Source organism: Nipponia nippon, unplaced genomic scaffold (assembly GCF_047370975.1).
Source record: "Nipponia nippon isolate SJK-2023a ecotype South Korea unplaced genomic scaffold, ASM4737097v1 scaffold_12, whole genome shotgun sequence".
Classification (NCBI taxonomy): domain Eukaryota; kingdom Metazoa; phylum Chordata; class Aves; order Pelecaniformes; family Threskiornithidae; genus Nipponia; species Nipponia nippon.
Window position 1 is genome coordinate 12,669,060 of NW_028262313.1, and position 13,452 is coordinate 12,682,511.

The window sequence follows — 13,452 nt, forward strand, 5'->3', positions numbered from 1 at the left end:
CATGCCAAAGGCGGCAGGGAGGGATGTGCTGTTGCCCTTCCTGGCCGGCTCGGCCGGGGAGTCCCTGGGGGGATGGGAGTGCCAGGTTGCGAGCCCCGAGCAGTGCGGCTGGTGGTGGTGCTGGCACCGGGTGGTGATGGTGCACTGGGGTTTGGCGCCTGTGGCACTGGAGCAGATTGAACCATCATGCCGGCAGCAGTGGTGGCAGAGCAGCATTTCTGTTTTACTGAGCCCTTTGATGTCGGTGGAAGGAGATAAGTGTGAGAGCTCCCCTGTGCTCCCCTCCTCTCCGGGAAGGAGATGCCAGCACCCAGCGCTGCTCCGTCAGGAGCTGGATGTGTGCTGGGCTCCAGAAAACCTTTTTTTCTCCTGGCCCTGGATGGCCGCCAGCCAGGACAGACTGCTCGGCTAACGCCTGCGCCCTCAGATGCATACAGCTCTGTGGCGCGACCGCCTCCATGCCGGAGCGTGTGGAGGCAGAGGCTCTCCAGTGCCCGGCACTGCCACCAGAACGTCCCGCAGGGCTGCCCGGGGTCCTGCCATCTCCATCTCTCAGCCACCCGGCTTCTCCCCGTAGCTGCAGACCCACATCTGAGGGGCTCATCTCTCCCATCCAAACCAGTGCCAGTGCCTCCGAGTAAGTCCTGGCTCCTGTCTGCTGGAGCTCAGCCTGCACAAGGGGTGCTGGGCACATGTGCCCACTGGGGGTGCAGTGTCCCCCCGTCATGCTGAGGGTGCTGGTGTGACCTCAAGGGCTGCTGCTCATTGTTCTGGCCCTGCCTGCAGCACTGTGTAACCACAGCGAAGGGGACTTGCCTTCCACCCCCCCCCATTTCATGGTTCGCTGCCTGCTCCCCGTTGTCACGCTGGCTTCGGAGAGGCTTTCTCTGGGCCCCGTGTCTGGCTTTCCCCACTCCACAGCTCCAAGGGCAGGCAGGTGATTTACCCAGTGCTCTCTTTCCAGTCTCCCAAATCTGCTTTCATCAGCGCAGCCAAGAAGGCGAAGCTAAGGTCCAACCCAGTGAAGGTCCGATTTTCAGAGCAGGTGACAGTCGGCGAGACGGACCCAGTAAGTCCTGCCCTGCCTTCCTCCATGATTCACCCCCTTGAGGCGTCCCCGGGCCCATGAGGCGCGAGGTGGCTGGGGGCTGCAGGGCTCCTCTCCCCTGATTTGGGCTCCACGGGTGAGAGCAGCCCTCTGGCCCCGGCAACCCCACAGGGCAGATGCCCTTGGGCACACTCAAGGCATTGGATCGGTGCTGGAGGGGACATGCCGTGGTCCTCCCCCTGTCCCTCTGTCTGGATGGAGCCCCAGAAACTGTCCTTGGAAACCTGGTCCCACCTGAGTCCCCCTGGGCACCCAGGGGTGGCATCTGGGTAGTGCGAGCGCCTGCCCCGAGGAAGGTCTGTGGCTTCCAGCCTGGTGCCAAAGGCTTCGCAGGAGCTCCTGTGCGTGGGGCAGGGTGATCAGGGCACTGCTGCATGGCAATGGAAGCTGTTATGCTGCAGTAGTGTTCCAGCCCAGTGCCATTATCTCTTAATTGCAGAAAGGGTTTATTAAGCAGCATACAAAAAAACTCCAAAAACAAAACCAAAAAAAATCCTGTAAAGCACTTCTAGCAAATTCTGTTTTTAAGCAAAATCAATTAAGTAATTATCTGATCGAAACACTTCTCACTAAATAAAATCAGCCTTCACCCAGCTTTCTGCACAGGGCATGTGCAAGGTTGAGGTCAACGAGAGTTGGGTTACGGGTCAGGAAAGGGCAATCAGCTCTGAGCCACCCTGGTCATCGCCTCCCCCCTGGGACACCAGCTGGGGAGCGGGACAGGCTGCTGGGCTCTGGGATGTGCTGGATGGAGTGGGATGCTCCATTCCCGCTGCAGCTGCTGGGAGCTGGGGAGGTGAATCTGTCAGGCAGCTCTGAATTGCTCCAGCTCTGTGCTTCTCGATGGCTCAGCAGAGACACTGGATTTTCAAGGGAAATGTGCCTCTTAGCACATAAGCCCAGAGAAGCGGAGGATGCCGTAACCACTCCATCACTGACACTCATTCTCTCTCCTCACCCTCGCTCCGTCTCTCCGTGCCCTCCATCCTCCTTGCCTCCCCTGTTGTTGGCCCCACGTGCCAGGACATGTTGAAGAAAGAAGCTCTCCTCCTCATTCCCAACGTGCTGAAGGTTTTCCTGGAGAACGGGCAGATCAAATCCTTCACGTTCGATGGCCGAACCACCGTGAAGGTGGGCCCCGCTGCTCCCCCCACGGCACCATGATGCTTCTCTCCTCCCACCTGCCCGATCCATTTTTCCTTGTCTCCTGCTTCCTTGCACAAACACTGCAGCGGCGCTTGGCTGGCTGCGAACTGCCACTGCATGATAGATAGCCACTCCGCCTCCCCAGGCGACATGCTTTGCAGCTGGCAGGGATGGGCTTTTGCTGTCTTTTTCCCACTCCTAACTTTTCTCCATGCTGTGAGCCTGCCCTCCAGCCAGGATGGATGCTCCTGCGAGTGCCCCTTCCAGGGGCCAGTTCCCTGCACCCCTCTGGGCACCACAGTGTTACCCAAGACGCTAGGGTCTGGCTGCTGGTCACCTCCTGCTGCGAGGTCACTTTGCCTGGCAGTGGCTGGGTACCATCCCGCAGCCCCTCTTAGCACTGCAGGGCCTCATCCTGCACTGGTGCGGCCCCAGGTGCCAGCGAGAAGGGGGCTGTCAGCGTGGTGCCAGCTCCCACCCTGGCAGGGAGCCAGTGCCTCGCACCCAAGCCTGTCTGTGGCATTTGCAGGATGTGATGGTGACGCTGCAGGACCGCCTGTCCCTGAGGCACATCGAGCACTTTGCCCTGGTCCTGGAGTATTCCAGCCCAGAGCAGAGCCACCGGTTCTTGCTGCTCCAGGACAAGCAGCCGCTGGCCCATGTAAGCCATTGGGTGTGGGAGGGCATTGAGAAGGCCAAGGCCGGTGGCTGGGGCACAGGGAGGCTCTTCTCCCAACAGTGTGGGGCTTGGCCAGGGTTGTGCCGTGGGGTGGTGTAGCCTCTCCTTGCCTCTGGCATGGTCCTGCGGGCCCAGGGGTGCAAAGGGTGGCCAAAGAGGGAGACGATCAGGGTTTTACCCATCCCACCCTGACAGCACCGTGGAGATGCTCTGTGCTCCAGCCTGGGAAGCTGCAGACAGCAGTCATGAACATCCTTGGCCTGCCTAGGAGAGCCAGGAAGCTGGCGCTGCACAGGGCCACGGATAAAATAGGGATTGTAGAGGAAGCATTAGCCTTGGTGGTATAAAACCCTGCAGCACCAGGCAAAGCTGTCACACCAAGGAAGGCTGGGCTGTTCCTGGAATGAAAGGATCAGGTGGTGCATGGAGGAGAGAAATCAAATCCCCCCCAGGGGAGAGAAGAGGGGGTCTTCTGCCCTGCAGGCAAATATACGTGGCTCCTGGGCTCATCACCCCCCTCTGCTCCTGACACAGGTTGTGCAGAGGACACACTACCATGGCATGAGGTGCCTCTTCCGTGTGAGCTTCTTCCCCAAGGACCCGGTGGAGCTGCTGCGCCGGGATCCTGCAGCGTTCGAGTACCTGTACATCCAGGTAGGAACTGGGACCTGATGGTGCTCATGGCCCACACGTCTGCCCAGGCTGGCCCCTGTGGAGGGATCCCTCAGGTGGTGGGTGCCCTGTCCCCGTGGCTGTCTACGGACACCTCTCCTCCCTCCTGCAGAGCCGCAACGATGTGATCAGAGAACGCTTCGGCACAGACCCCAAGCCAGAGATGCTGCTGGGGCTGGCTGCCCTCCACATCTACATCACCGTCTCAGCCACCCGCCCCAGCCAGAAGGTCTCCCTCAAGAACGTGGAGTGAGTCCTCCTCCCTCTCCCCACGCTGCTGAGCAGCCCTCCTCTGTCCCCTGCCTGTGCTCCTGCTCACAGCCCCTGCATAACTGGGGTGCTCCCAGCAATGTTTCGGGGTGCTGTGCGTGAGATGCCCTGGGAGCCCCTCTGGAGCTGGCCGGTGGCTCATGGGCTTGGCAGTGACATACAGCCCCTGGTCCCACCCCGGGGCCATGTAAGATCCCCTCACGCTGACATCCAGCCGTGCATGGCAGCCTTGCCAGGGCTGGCAGGGATATTTGCTGCAAGCCCAGGATCATTTCCATGGGAACCCAGGCTGATTTTCTGCCTGGCATCCAAGGCAAGGAGAAGGCACTGTGGCCCATCACCAAGTTGTGCAGCCCTGGCTCAGCCCTCCTGCGGCTCCCGGTGGTCTTAAATCCATATGGAGTCTGTCTGTGCATGCTGGCCTTGCCCAGTGTGCATGGGGAGGAAGCGGGGACATGGCACCCCCGGAGGACCCCAAAAGAGGTTTGGGGATTTGCCCTGCATCCCTTAACCTTACATGAAGGTGAGTGGGACCTGGGCTCGACTGCAGAGCCTGGCACCACTGCGTTCCCCAGCCCGGTGCTGGTGGCTGTGACACCAGCTGGGGGTCCCATCCCCTTGGGGACCCACGCTGGGGGCTGCTGCTGCTCCAGCTGTGACACCAAAGAAGTGCTGGTGCAGCTCCAGCTCCTTCTGATGGCAAGAGGATGCTCTCGAGCAGCATCCCTGATTTCTGGCCCTCTCTGCCCGTCAGCGGGGACTCTGGCCTGGCGGCTCAGGCAGGCTTCCCTCCCCGCAGGAAGGAGTGGGGCCTGGAGCCCTTCCTGCCCCCCTCGCTCCTGCAGCTCATCAAAGAGAAGAGCCTTCGGAAATCCCTCTCGCAGCAGCTCAAAGCCCACCAGAACCAGCCTGGCGGCACCAAGGTGAGCCCAACCTGCGCGGCCACGGCTCAGGGCTGGTGGGGTGGCACCGTGTCCTCTGCCCCAGCCATCATCCTGTTGTCCCCGGCTGCTCGGGCGCTCCTGTTATTGCTGCTTAAGTCCCCCTGGATGGGAGATAAATCCCGAGGTGACAGCCAGGCAGCCGCTCTCTCTCCTGAATCCACTTCTGAGAGCTGATCTGGATTTTGGGGACTACAGCAAGGATCAGTGGGGTGAGACCAGCTGAGAGCCAGCTCTCAGCTTGACTGAAGTGGCACACATCAGTTAAGCCCGTGTTTATCATTATGTCTGCTTCTGGGCTTGGAATGCTCTGGAGGAGGCTGCTGAGCCACTGCCTCGGTCCCTGCAGGTGTCAGAGCTCCCGGGGGGGTTATACGTCCCCCAGAGGGGTTATACATCCCCCGGGGGGGTTATACATTCCTCGGGGGTGGGGGTTATACATCCCCCAGGAGGGTTATACATCTCCGGGGGGATTATACATCCCCCGGAGTGGTTATACATGAGGTGTCTGGGCTCCTCCCTGGCTGTTCCTCTGCTCTGAGTTACCTCCCAGCATCTGCCCAGGACAGCAGGGGAGTGGAGACCTGCTCCACCCCATGTCAAGCCCCGCGGCTCGCTGCCAGCAGAGCCCGTGCCCTGAGCTGCCTGCCAATGCGCTGCACACCCCTGCTTGGGAGCTCCCGAGTTTGCGCCAGCCTCTTGCATTTCTTCCCCCTTGTGCTGGTGGTGATCACCCGTGTGATGTGTTTTGCCAGGTCTCCACGGCCCAGGCGAAGCTGCAGTACCTGAGGATCCTGAACGAGCTGCCCACCTTTGCTGGGGTCCTCTTCAACACAGTGGGACTGGTACGGTAATTCAGGATGGGCTGGGAAGTGCTTGGCACCGGTCCTGAGTGTGCACTGGAGGAGAGAGCCAGGGGAGATGTGGCTTCCACAGAAATTACTTCCCTCGGTCTCTTGCTCTGCGCTGCTGGGGTCCAAGCCCATCCAGAAAAGCCTTCAGAGCCTCTGCTGACAGTAGGTCAGATCTTCAGCTCCACAGGGTCAGGGTCAGCTCTGTTCTTGCCAGCCTTTTGGGCAATGAGATGACCAGCTCGATGAAGTCAGAGTAGTTTCAGACACATGCTTATAGCTTGGTCCTGCCCTGGCTGCATCCTGCCATCCGTCTCGGAGGAGGGCCGCCCTTGGCAAAGGCCACTGTGTTCCCTGCTTGTCCACGCAGGGAATAGCCCGGCTGGCCTTACCATCTCCGTCAGCAGTGGTCCAGCCTGAGCGCTGCTTGGCAGCGCTCAGGAAGCTACCGCTGCCATGGCCCACTCCTCCTTCATCTCCATCAGAGGCATCTCCACCCCTCACCCAAGCCACCTCACTTTCCCCATGGCAGGAGGAAAGCCACCAAACCAAACAGGAGAACAGTGGGCCCACTAAGACTCCCTGTTGCCTGGCTCACCTCTCCATCCCTCTTGCTCCACCTCCCATCCAGGGGTCTCCATGTAGGTGCACCCAAGGTCTCAGCACTTCCCTGGTTTCTCTTGCTTTGCCTCCTGGGTTCCATCCCTTGCAGCCTTTGATCTGCTCTGCTTCCACCATGCCTCGGAGCTCCTCACCTCGCAGCTCAAAGGGCTGCCTGTAGGAAAACGGTGACAGCAGAACCACGTGGTGTCTGGTCAGTGCTGTGACTGAGCAGTCACAGCCCACCTCCAACATTGCCTGGGTGTGCAGCATTGGGCAACTCACCTCTGGTGTGGGTGCCCTGCCTTTTTTTTCGTCTCTGACACCAAAGCAATGACTCTGAGCCAGCCTAGGAGTTGAACCACATGTAAGTGGTAAAAAGTATTCCCTTATTCTTTTCTGCACTGGTCTGCCCAGCTCCTCTTCACCTCCAGGTCTGGTTTGAAGCATCCTTCCTGGGCAGACCAGAGCAAGAAAGATCTCTATTTTCCATCAAGGCTTTAGTCTGTCTTCTTTTCTAAAATGCATTCACTCCCTCCTCTGCTTCCTTCTCTCAGAGGCAATGTCAGATCAAGCAGATTTGTAACATGCTCTTACTTTTCTGTAGTGACACCAGCAGGCCTGAATATTTCATGTGGATAGCCAGTTCAGTGCTTTATTTTTAAATAGCCCTGTCACCCTGTACACCATTCCCAGCTCTGCAGGGAAGCTCAAGGAGGGGGGTTCATGGCAGCAGCTTCACCTGCTGCTCTGCAAAAGCCATCCGGGACCCAGCCAAGCTGCCAACATCGAGGCTTGGCTCCATGGAGAGAGCCAGGCACAGCCCGTGCAGCCCCAGGGTGTGTTTATGTCCATCTGTCTCTCTTTCTCCATGTGCTCCTGCTACCAGGACGAGAAGCAGCCAGCCACCATGCTTCTGGTGGGACCCCGGCACGGCATCAGCCACGTCATCGACCTGAAGACCAACCTCACCACGGTGCTGTCGGAGTTCAGCAAGATCAGCAAGATCCAGCTGTTCAGGGAGAACCAGGGGGTGGCCCGGGTGGAGACGAGCATCCTGGATGCCAAGGTAGGCACAGGTGCCGCAGAGGCAGGCACCGGAGAGAGGGGCTAGTGCAGAGGCTGTGGTTGGAGGTTCAGTGCTCGCCTTTGAGGGGTTTCAGGACACAAGTGTGTGCTGGAGCATCTGCTTGGAGATTTCTAGGGACTGAAAAGCCCCTTTCACATTGCGGTCACAGGGCGTGTGGTCTGCGGCACCTCCCCTGCCTGTCTGGCTCCTTGTGCCATAGAGGCAGGGACTGACGCCGAGGGTGCGTGGTGCAGGCATGGTTCTGGCCATGACCCAAACACCTACCCAAGGGTTCAAGCAGGGTCCTTGGGGCAGATGGGGGTGGCACAGGCCAGGCAGGTAGCAGGGCCCTTTGGAGGCAGGACAGCACCTCGCCTTTGCTCAGGGCTGGAGAGGAGTGGTCCATGGCCATACCTGGGCTGGATGTAGATACTGGAGGGGACTGGTGGGGTTTCGTGCATTAGTAGCGCTTGTGGAACTTGTCAAGCCACGCAGGATCATTGAATGAACTGGAAATGATGGGACGGGGAGTGTCAGGCTCAGAGTGCGAGAAGAGATCACTGGGCATCCCTGGGCATGGGTGTCCCCAGCTCCAGTAAGCCACCCACCGGGTATCTTGCCAGCTGCCTCTGTTATCCTCCCCTTCAGCCCACAGAACAGTCTTTCCACTCCTTGGCGTACATGCCCTCCTGGGCCCCGTGCATTATCATCCTGCCATCCCCTGCTAGTTGTTGTGTGGTGCAGTGCTGGTTCTGGTGGTTGATCACCATGGTCAGGCCCCGCCATGCTGCCTCACCCCTCGCAGTCTCCTGTCTCTCCTGGGTCCCAAACCCTTCAGAAGGACTGTCAGCAATACAATAAGAGCTTTACTGTCTTCTTTGGTGTCTGGTCTAGCAGCCACAAGATCCTAAGGAGATCTTCCATTGCCCTTTGCTCAGGTTTTTAATAAGCTAGGTCACGTCTCCAGCAGACTTGCAGGCAGGTAGCCATGTGCCTGCTCCAGAGCATCCTCGGTTTTACTGCCTCCCTGCGCCCAGCTCTTCCCTGCCCTGTGGGGAAGGACCGAGCTGAGAGGCAGCAATCTGACAGATAAATGCCAAGCCGCATCCTCTCCTCTCCTCCCACCTTGAATTCAACAGGACAGAGTTAGGATGGAGTTTGGGCTAAATTAGGCAGCAGAGGCTGTCTCATGCCATGACATCTGGCACAGTGGAGCTGTGACGGCTGTGGGGCATGGAGATGCTACTGCACAGCAGACAGGGTATATCCGCACAAGCCCTCCGAGCCTTTGGCTGTAGGTCAGATTTGCTGCCCCCACATTCATCCCTTTTCCACCCAAGGCTGATGAAGCTGACCTGCTTTGCTGGCATCTCTAAGCCTCAGCCCCCTCTGCAGCCCTTTCCTTGTGCTCTCTATTTCAGCCGTAGCCTTGCAGATGTAATCATGGTGGATTTGTTTAGGGTTCTCCTGCTGCCTCCTCTCCTGGTGGATTTTAGCACTTCCTCCCACCAGGCTCATTAATTCCTCCAAGTCTGTTTTCCTGCTGCCTCTGTGCCTGGTCCAGTAGCTCTGCTGAACTGCAGTAACACCCCGGTAGCCTCTGCCAGAGCCACGCTCATCCTCATCCCCTCTGCTTCAGCTGTCCCCTCCAACAGCCTCATTGGTGAAGCCCTTTTTTTGCACTTGTAATTCAGTGGGTATTTGGTCAGCTGTAATATTCTGTAATATTCCCTCTTCTGCATCCCACTGAGGTCAGTCGTTGCCCAGGTGAAGTCCTGGTGTCCTGCTGTGCCTGTCCCTACCCTTCAAAACCCTCAAACCTCCCGCCCTGCAGCCTGGGCAGGTGGAAGCCCTCCCTGCCTGGCCCCTCTGGCTGCCTGGGCTGTGCAGGAGCCCACCAGGTCTCCTCCCTACTGCTTACAGGGCAACCCTTCTGGTTCCTCCTGGTGCCCACGCCCCTCGGATATGCATATATAAATCGCAATATTAATACATTAATAATAGGCTGGTCACGACCCTGTGATTGACTGCTCGTGGCTCACTGCAAGCGCTCGGAGCACAGCATGTTCCCACTGTCACATAGCTCCATGGCCGTCTCGCCAGCTGCGAGTGCTGCGCGGGGAGATGTGCGGCATTAGCTCTGCTCCACGCGGTGCTGCTCAGCCCCGGGAGCTCATCGAGCTCACGGTGGGGTGCACGGGCCCCTCTGGTGCCGCTGTCCCCTCCCTGGCGTGGGAGAGGGCAGTCGGCATCCCCAGCGCAGTCCAGTGTGCGGCTGAGACTGGCTGCAGGAGCGGCAGATGTGCTGGAGGCTGAGGTGATGCTGACGTCCATCTGCTATAAATTAGGTGGCAATTCCCACTCGGCTTCTCCGCAAATCCTGCAGTGCCGCTCCCCTCAGCCATGCTCTGCAGCAGTAATTAACTGTAACACCACCAGCCTTTTCCTGCTGTAAGAGTAGACTTTCTCCCGTGTTCCCCCTATCCAGCCTCCCAACTGCTGGCGAAAAGGCAGCTCACATACAACTTCCCGCAAGCACGTACGCATGCACAGCGGCTTTATCTCCCTGAGAAATTCCAGGCAGCTGCCTACAGCCACCAAAAGCCCCTCCGCCTGCCTGGAGCAGAGCGAGCAACCCATTTGTGAATCTCAGCAGGCTCAGCAGCACCCTGCCAGTGCAGAGGCTGCTGTTATCTGTCTTCATTTAACCATTATCCAAAGGGCTGGGTTTTATAGCCAGAACGTCTGCTCCAAACTGAGGCATATGCTAATCCTACGCAGGACAGCGATGGATGAGGCAGGCTAAGAAAAGCAGGCAAAAAGATCATTACCTCACAGTGCTAATCTACTTTCTGCAATTATTCTATGGCGCTGAACGTGTCGCTGGCTAAAGCCCTGGGTTGCAAATAAATCTCTTTCCACCGTGAGTCAGAAACCATTAGAGGGTTGCGCTCGAAGTAGTGTCCTGACTGCTCTGGGGACCTGCGCTCGAATCTGTATCGCTCCTGGAGGCCTGTCGGAGCCCTGTGGATTGCGGAGCGGGTGGGGGTGTCCCCCGGGGCTGTTGCACGGTGCCGCCTGGCGCCGTGTTGCAGGGTGCTGGTGCTGGGGCAGCTCCCATGCGTTCCCCAGGGAACGGCAGGGATGCGGGCGAGCCAGCCTGAATGGGTGGGGTGGCGGCTGCCCCTCGCAGCTGCTCGCTGGGTTACTGTGGCAACGGCAGATGTTCGGTGACAGTGAAGGGGTTTGTGCAGAAAGGCCATTTTGAATTTCTAAGCGCCAGGTTTATTGATGTTGTGTAGTTGATCCTAAGAGTTAAAAAAAGGGGTCAGGTCACGGAGCAGCCATCAGCCGGGAGGTCTGCACACCCTGACCACACCAGCCAGCGCTGCCCAAACGTCCTTATCCACTGCTTGCCTGCAACCACAGCCCAGACGTACCTGCTGGGAAGGAGCTGGGGAAGATTTTCAGGTAACAAGCAGGCTTGAGGAGAACATAAACCATTTCCATTTTGTTCAGGAGAAAAAGAAACAGTGTTTGTCTTATAAATTATTCACTGGGTAGTTAATTGGTTTGGTTTGGAGCTTTTCCATTCTGGGCTTCAGTTTCAGTTTAAAACAGCCCATTTGGGATACAAACCCAGGGCTAGTGCTTCTGCTTTGCTTTCTTTAGCTGTTTGCCACTGTGGGGGTGGCAAAGGAGGGGCAAATGCTGGCAGGACCCCTTGCAGAGGAGCTGCACAACCTCAGGACAGAGGAACAAAAGCCTCCATGCCTCTGCTACTGTGTCCAAGAAGGATTTTTATTCCCTGCGGTGTCCGAAGGAGCTGCTGGGAGGAGAGGAGCAGGTTTCGCATTGACAGCCACAGAGGGAGCGGGGCAGGTCTGCTTGGAAATGCTGAGAAGGTCCACAGCACGTGGCTTGGGGCAGGACGGTGCTTCCCCAGCTGCGCTGCGGCGGTGTGGGTGTTGCGCAGGATCGTGTGGTCATTCCCACATGGCAAAGTCCCCTCTCTGCTGGGGCCATCGCTTCTCCGCTCTTCCTCCTGTGCTCTGGACTTGCCGGTGTTTGAGCTCAGATTTGCTGAGGAACAGGGTGGGTGCACATGGTGTCTCCTGTGATCTTTATGCATTAAGTGCAGCTTGTCTCGGTGGTCTGGGGGCCCCGCAGGTCTGCATCTCCCAGGGCTTCCCCCTCCAGCCGCCCAGCAGTGCTGGGACCAGCACTTGAGAGCGGCCAATGCTTCTGAACCAGCTCAGCTTTGGGCTTCCAGGCATGCATCTCCCCTCCTTCCCAGCACAGGACTGCGAAGTCCTCTTCTACCTCCCAGTATCCTGGGACGGGCAGCGTCAGCATCTCCCGCCCGGCATCCGGGCAAGCCCGGCAGCGCTGATGGGGTGCAGAGGGGGCAGAGGGGCTGCTGCTCGCCACGCTTACACGAGCTCCCCAGTGCAGGAGGCATGGGGAGAGCTGCGCTGCTCCATGGGCACATCGGCGCCAGCTCCTGACGTCCAGCCGGGTGGCTCCACCAGGTGACACCCCTGGCTGTGCGGCTCCACAGCTCTTGCAGAAGCAAAGATTTTGTTCTTACTGAAATGCCTTTTCAAATGGAGCATTTCTCCTTTCTGATTTACACGGCTACATGCTGCTGGGCTTTTTATTATTGACATTGGCAAAAAATCTGCCAAAGCCCTCTGAATGGGAATGAAAGCGGAACGCTTGGGGGGCAGCCGGATCGCCTCAGCCCGGAGAAGCATCTGCAATTTAACAGAGGAGCTGTCCCAGGCTGCCCCTCATCCCCGTGCTGGGCTGCGGGGCAGGAGGCCACAGCGGCTGGCCGCTTGCCAAGCGCAATTCAATCAAAGGCATCGTGGTAATTGACTTCACGTCTCCCAGCAGGGCTTGCAGCCAGCCGGCGCTTTAGCCGAGATCAACAAGAAAAACAAAGGAAAAATTAATTCAGAAAGGTCCCTGGCTGCTGCTGTGCCTGGAATCTGGCTATTGATGTCGGTGTCCCAGGGGCCCTGGCGCGCTTCCAGCCTGCCATGGAAATAAAAAGCTGCCATGCACAGGGCCTCCCTGGAAGGAGTCAAGTCCTGCTCACTGGCCGCCCCTCCCTCTCACCAGCGATGGGATGGTGACCCCTCTGTCTCCAAGCCTTCCCTGCCAGAGCCGGCGGCAGCGGGTGCTGGCAGGGCTGCAGCCGGCCCCGAGCCCAGTGGTGCTTCCGCCAGCCAAGCGCGGTAGGGTCACGCTGTGGGTGCTGAGGCCAGTGCCCTATGTCCATTTGCGAAACTGTAGTCTGAAAATGGTGGGGAACCCCATCAAACTGATGAGAGCAGGCAAGGCCGGCATTACTTCCACTCATGCAAGCAATGACTGAAGCCCATGAGATTTCTCCTACACGAGGAGTGAGGCTTTGGAGTGATGATGGACCTAAAGGCTCTGATTCCTTAAGCTGAATTCATCTTTATTTGCATTAAGCCATTCTGAAACACTGTCATCTCGTGGGAGAGAGGGAGGGATTGAGATTTCCTTTGGCTCAGTACCTGGGGTGGGAGGCGCGGATGCAGTTTCCCCCCTCACAGAGCCTTTCTAACGGGATGTAAAGCAAAGCACATACCAGTGTGTGGTGCCAGCCCCGGCGTCACCCGTGGGCACCCAGGACGGGAGCCAGCCAGAAACACAAGAGTCAGACAACACGTGGAAAGGATGAGTCTCCAAGCCTGCAAAGCCGAATTTGATTTGTTTATTTGAAAAAAAGAAAAAAAGGAAAAGAAAAGCTAAACAAACAAGCAGACCTCAGGCATCCAGTGCTGTGGGCGTGAGCACAGCCCGATGGTGCTGCAACCTTGGGAGTCCTGAGAACTTGCTTCAACAAATGGGGTACATGGAGGATGCCAAAAGCACCACAGGCTCTGGTTATTACAAGTCCCACAGGGACGAGCGTGAGCCCTTTGAGTAGCCAGGGGGGGAGATGAAAGCCAGCCAGGGTGGCAGCTGCAGCATGATCCGAAGGCGTAGGCTGGACCTCCGCCTTCCCTGGGATACAGCAGCACCACCAAAGTGGAGAGAAGGAGGCACCTACAAGTTTGCGGTCTATAGAGGTACCTCTC

The 13,452-nt window shown here is 58.2% G+C and overlaps 1 protein-coding gene across 5 annotated transcripts in view; it reads left to right on the top strand.

The window, feature by feature from the left end:
• Positions 1 to 13,452, top strand: part of FRMPD3 (FERM and PDZ domain containing 3) — a 66,337-nt gene that overhangs the window by 33,336 nt on the left and 19,549 nt on the right. For 4 of the 5 annotated variants that reach the window (XM_087748830.1, XM_087748835.1, XM_087748833.1 and 1 more), the window contains exons 7-14: positions 965 to 1,069; positions 2,132 to 2,239; positions 2,784 to 2,915; positions 3,468 to 3,587; positions 3,718 to 3,854; positions 4,675 to 4,798; positions 5,572 to 5,661; positions 7,157 to 7,336. In XM_087748830.1, the coding sequence (XP_087604956.1) occupies positions 965 to 1,069; positions 2,132 to 2,239; positions 2,784 to 2,915; positions 3,468 to 3,587; positions 3,718 to 3,854; positions 4,675 to 4,798; positions 5,572 to 5,661; positions 7,157 to 7,336 (996 nt within the window). The remainder of the gene's footprint in view (positions 1 to 964; positions 1,070 to 2,131; positions 2,240 to 2,783; positions 2,916 to 3,467; positions 3,588 to 3,717; positions 3,855 to 4,674; positions 4,799 to 5,571; positions 5,662 to 7,156; positions 7,337 to 13,452) is intronic. The other variant, XM_087748834.1, reaches the window with a different exon arrangement.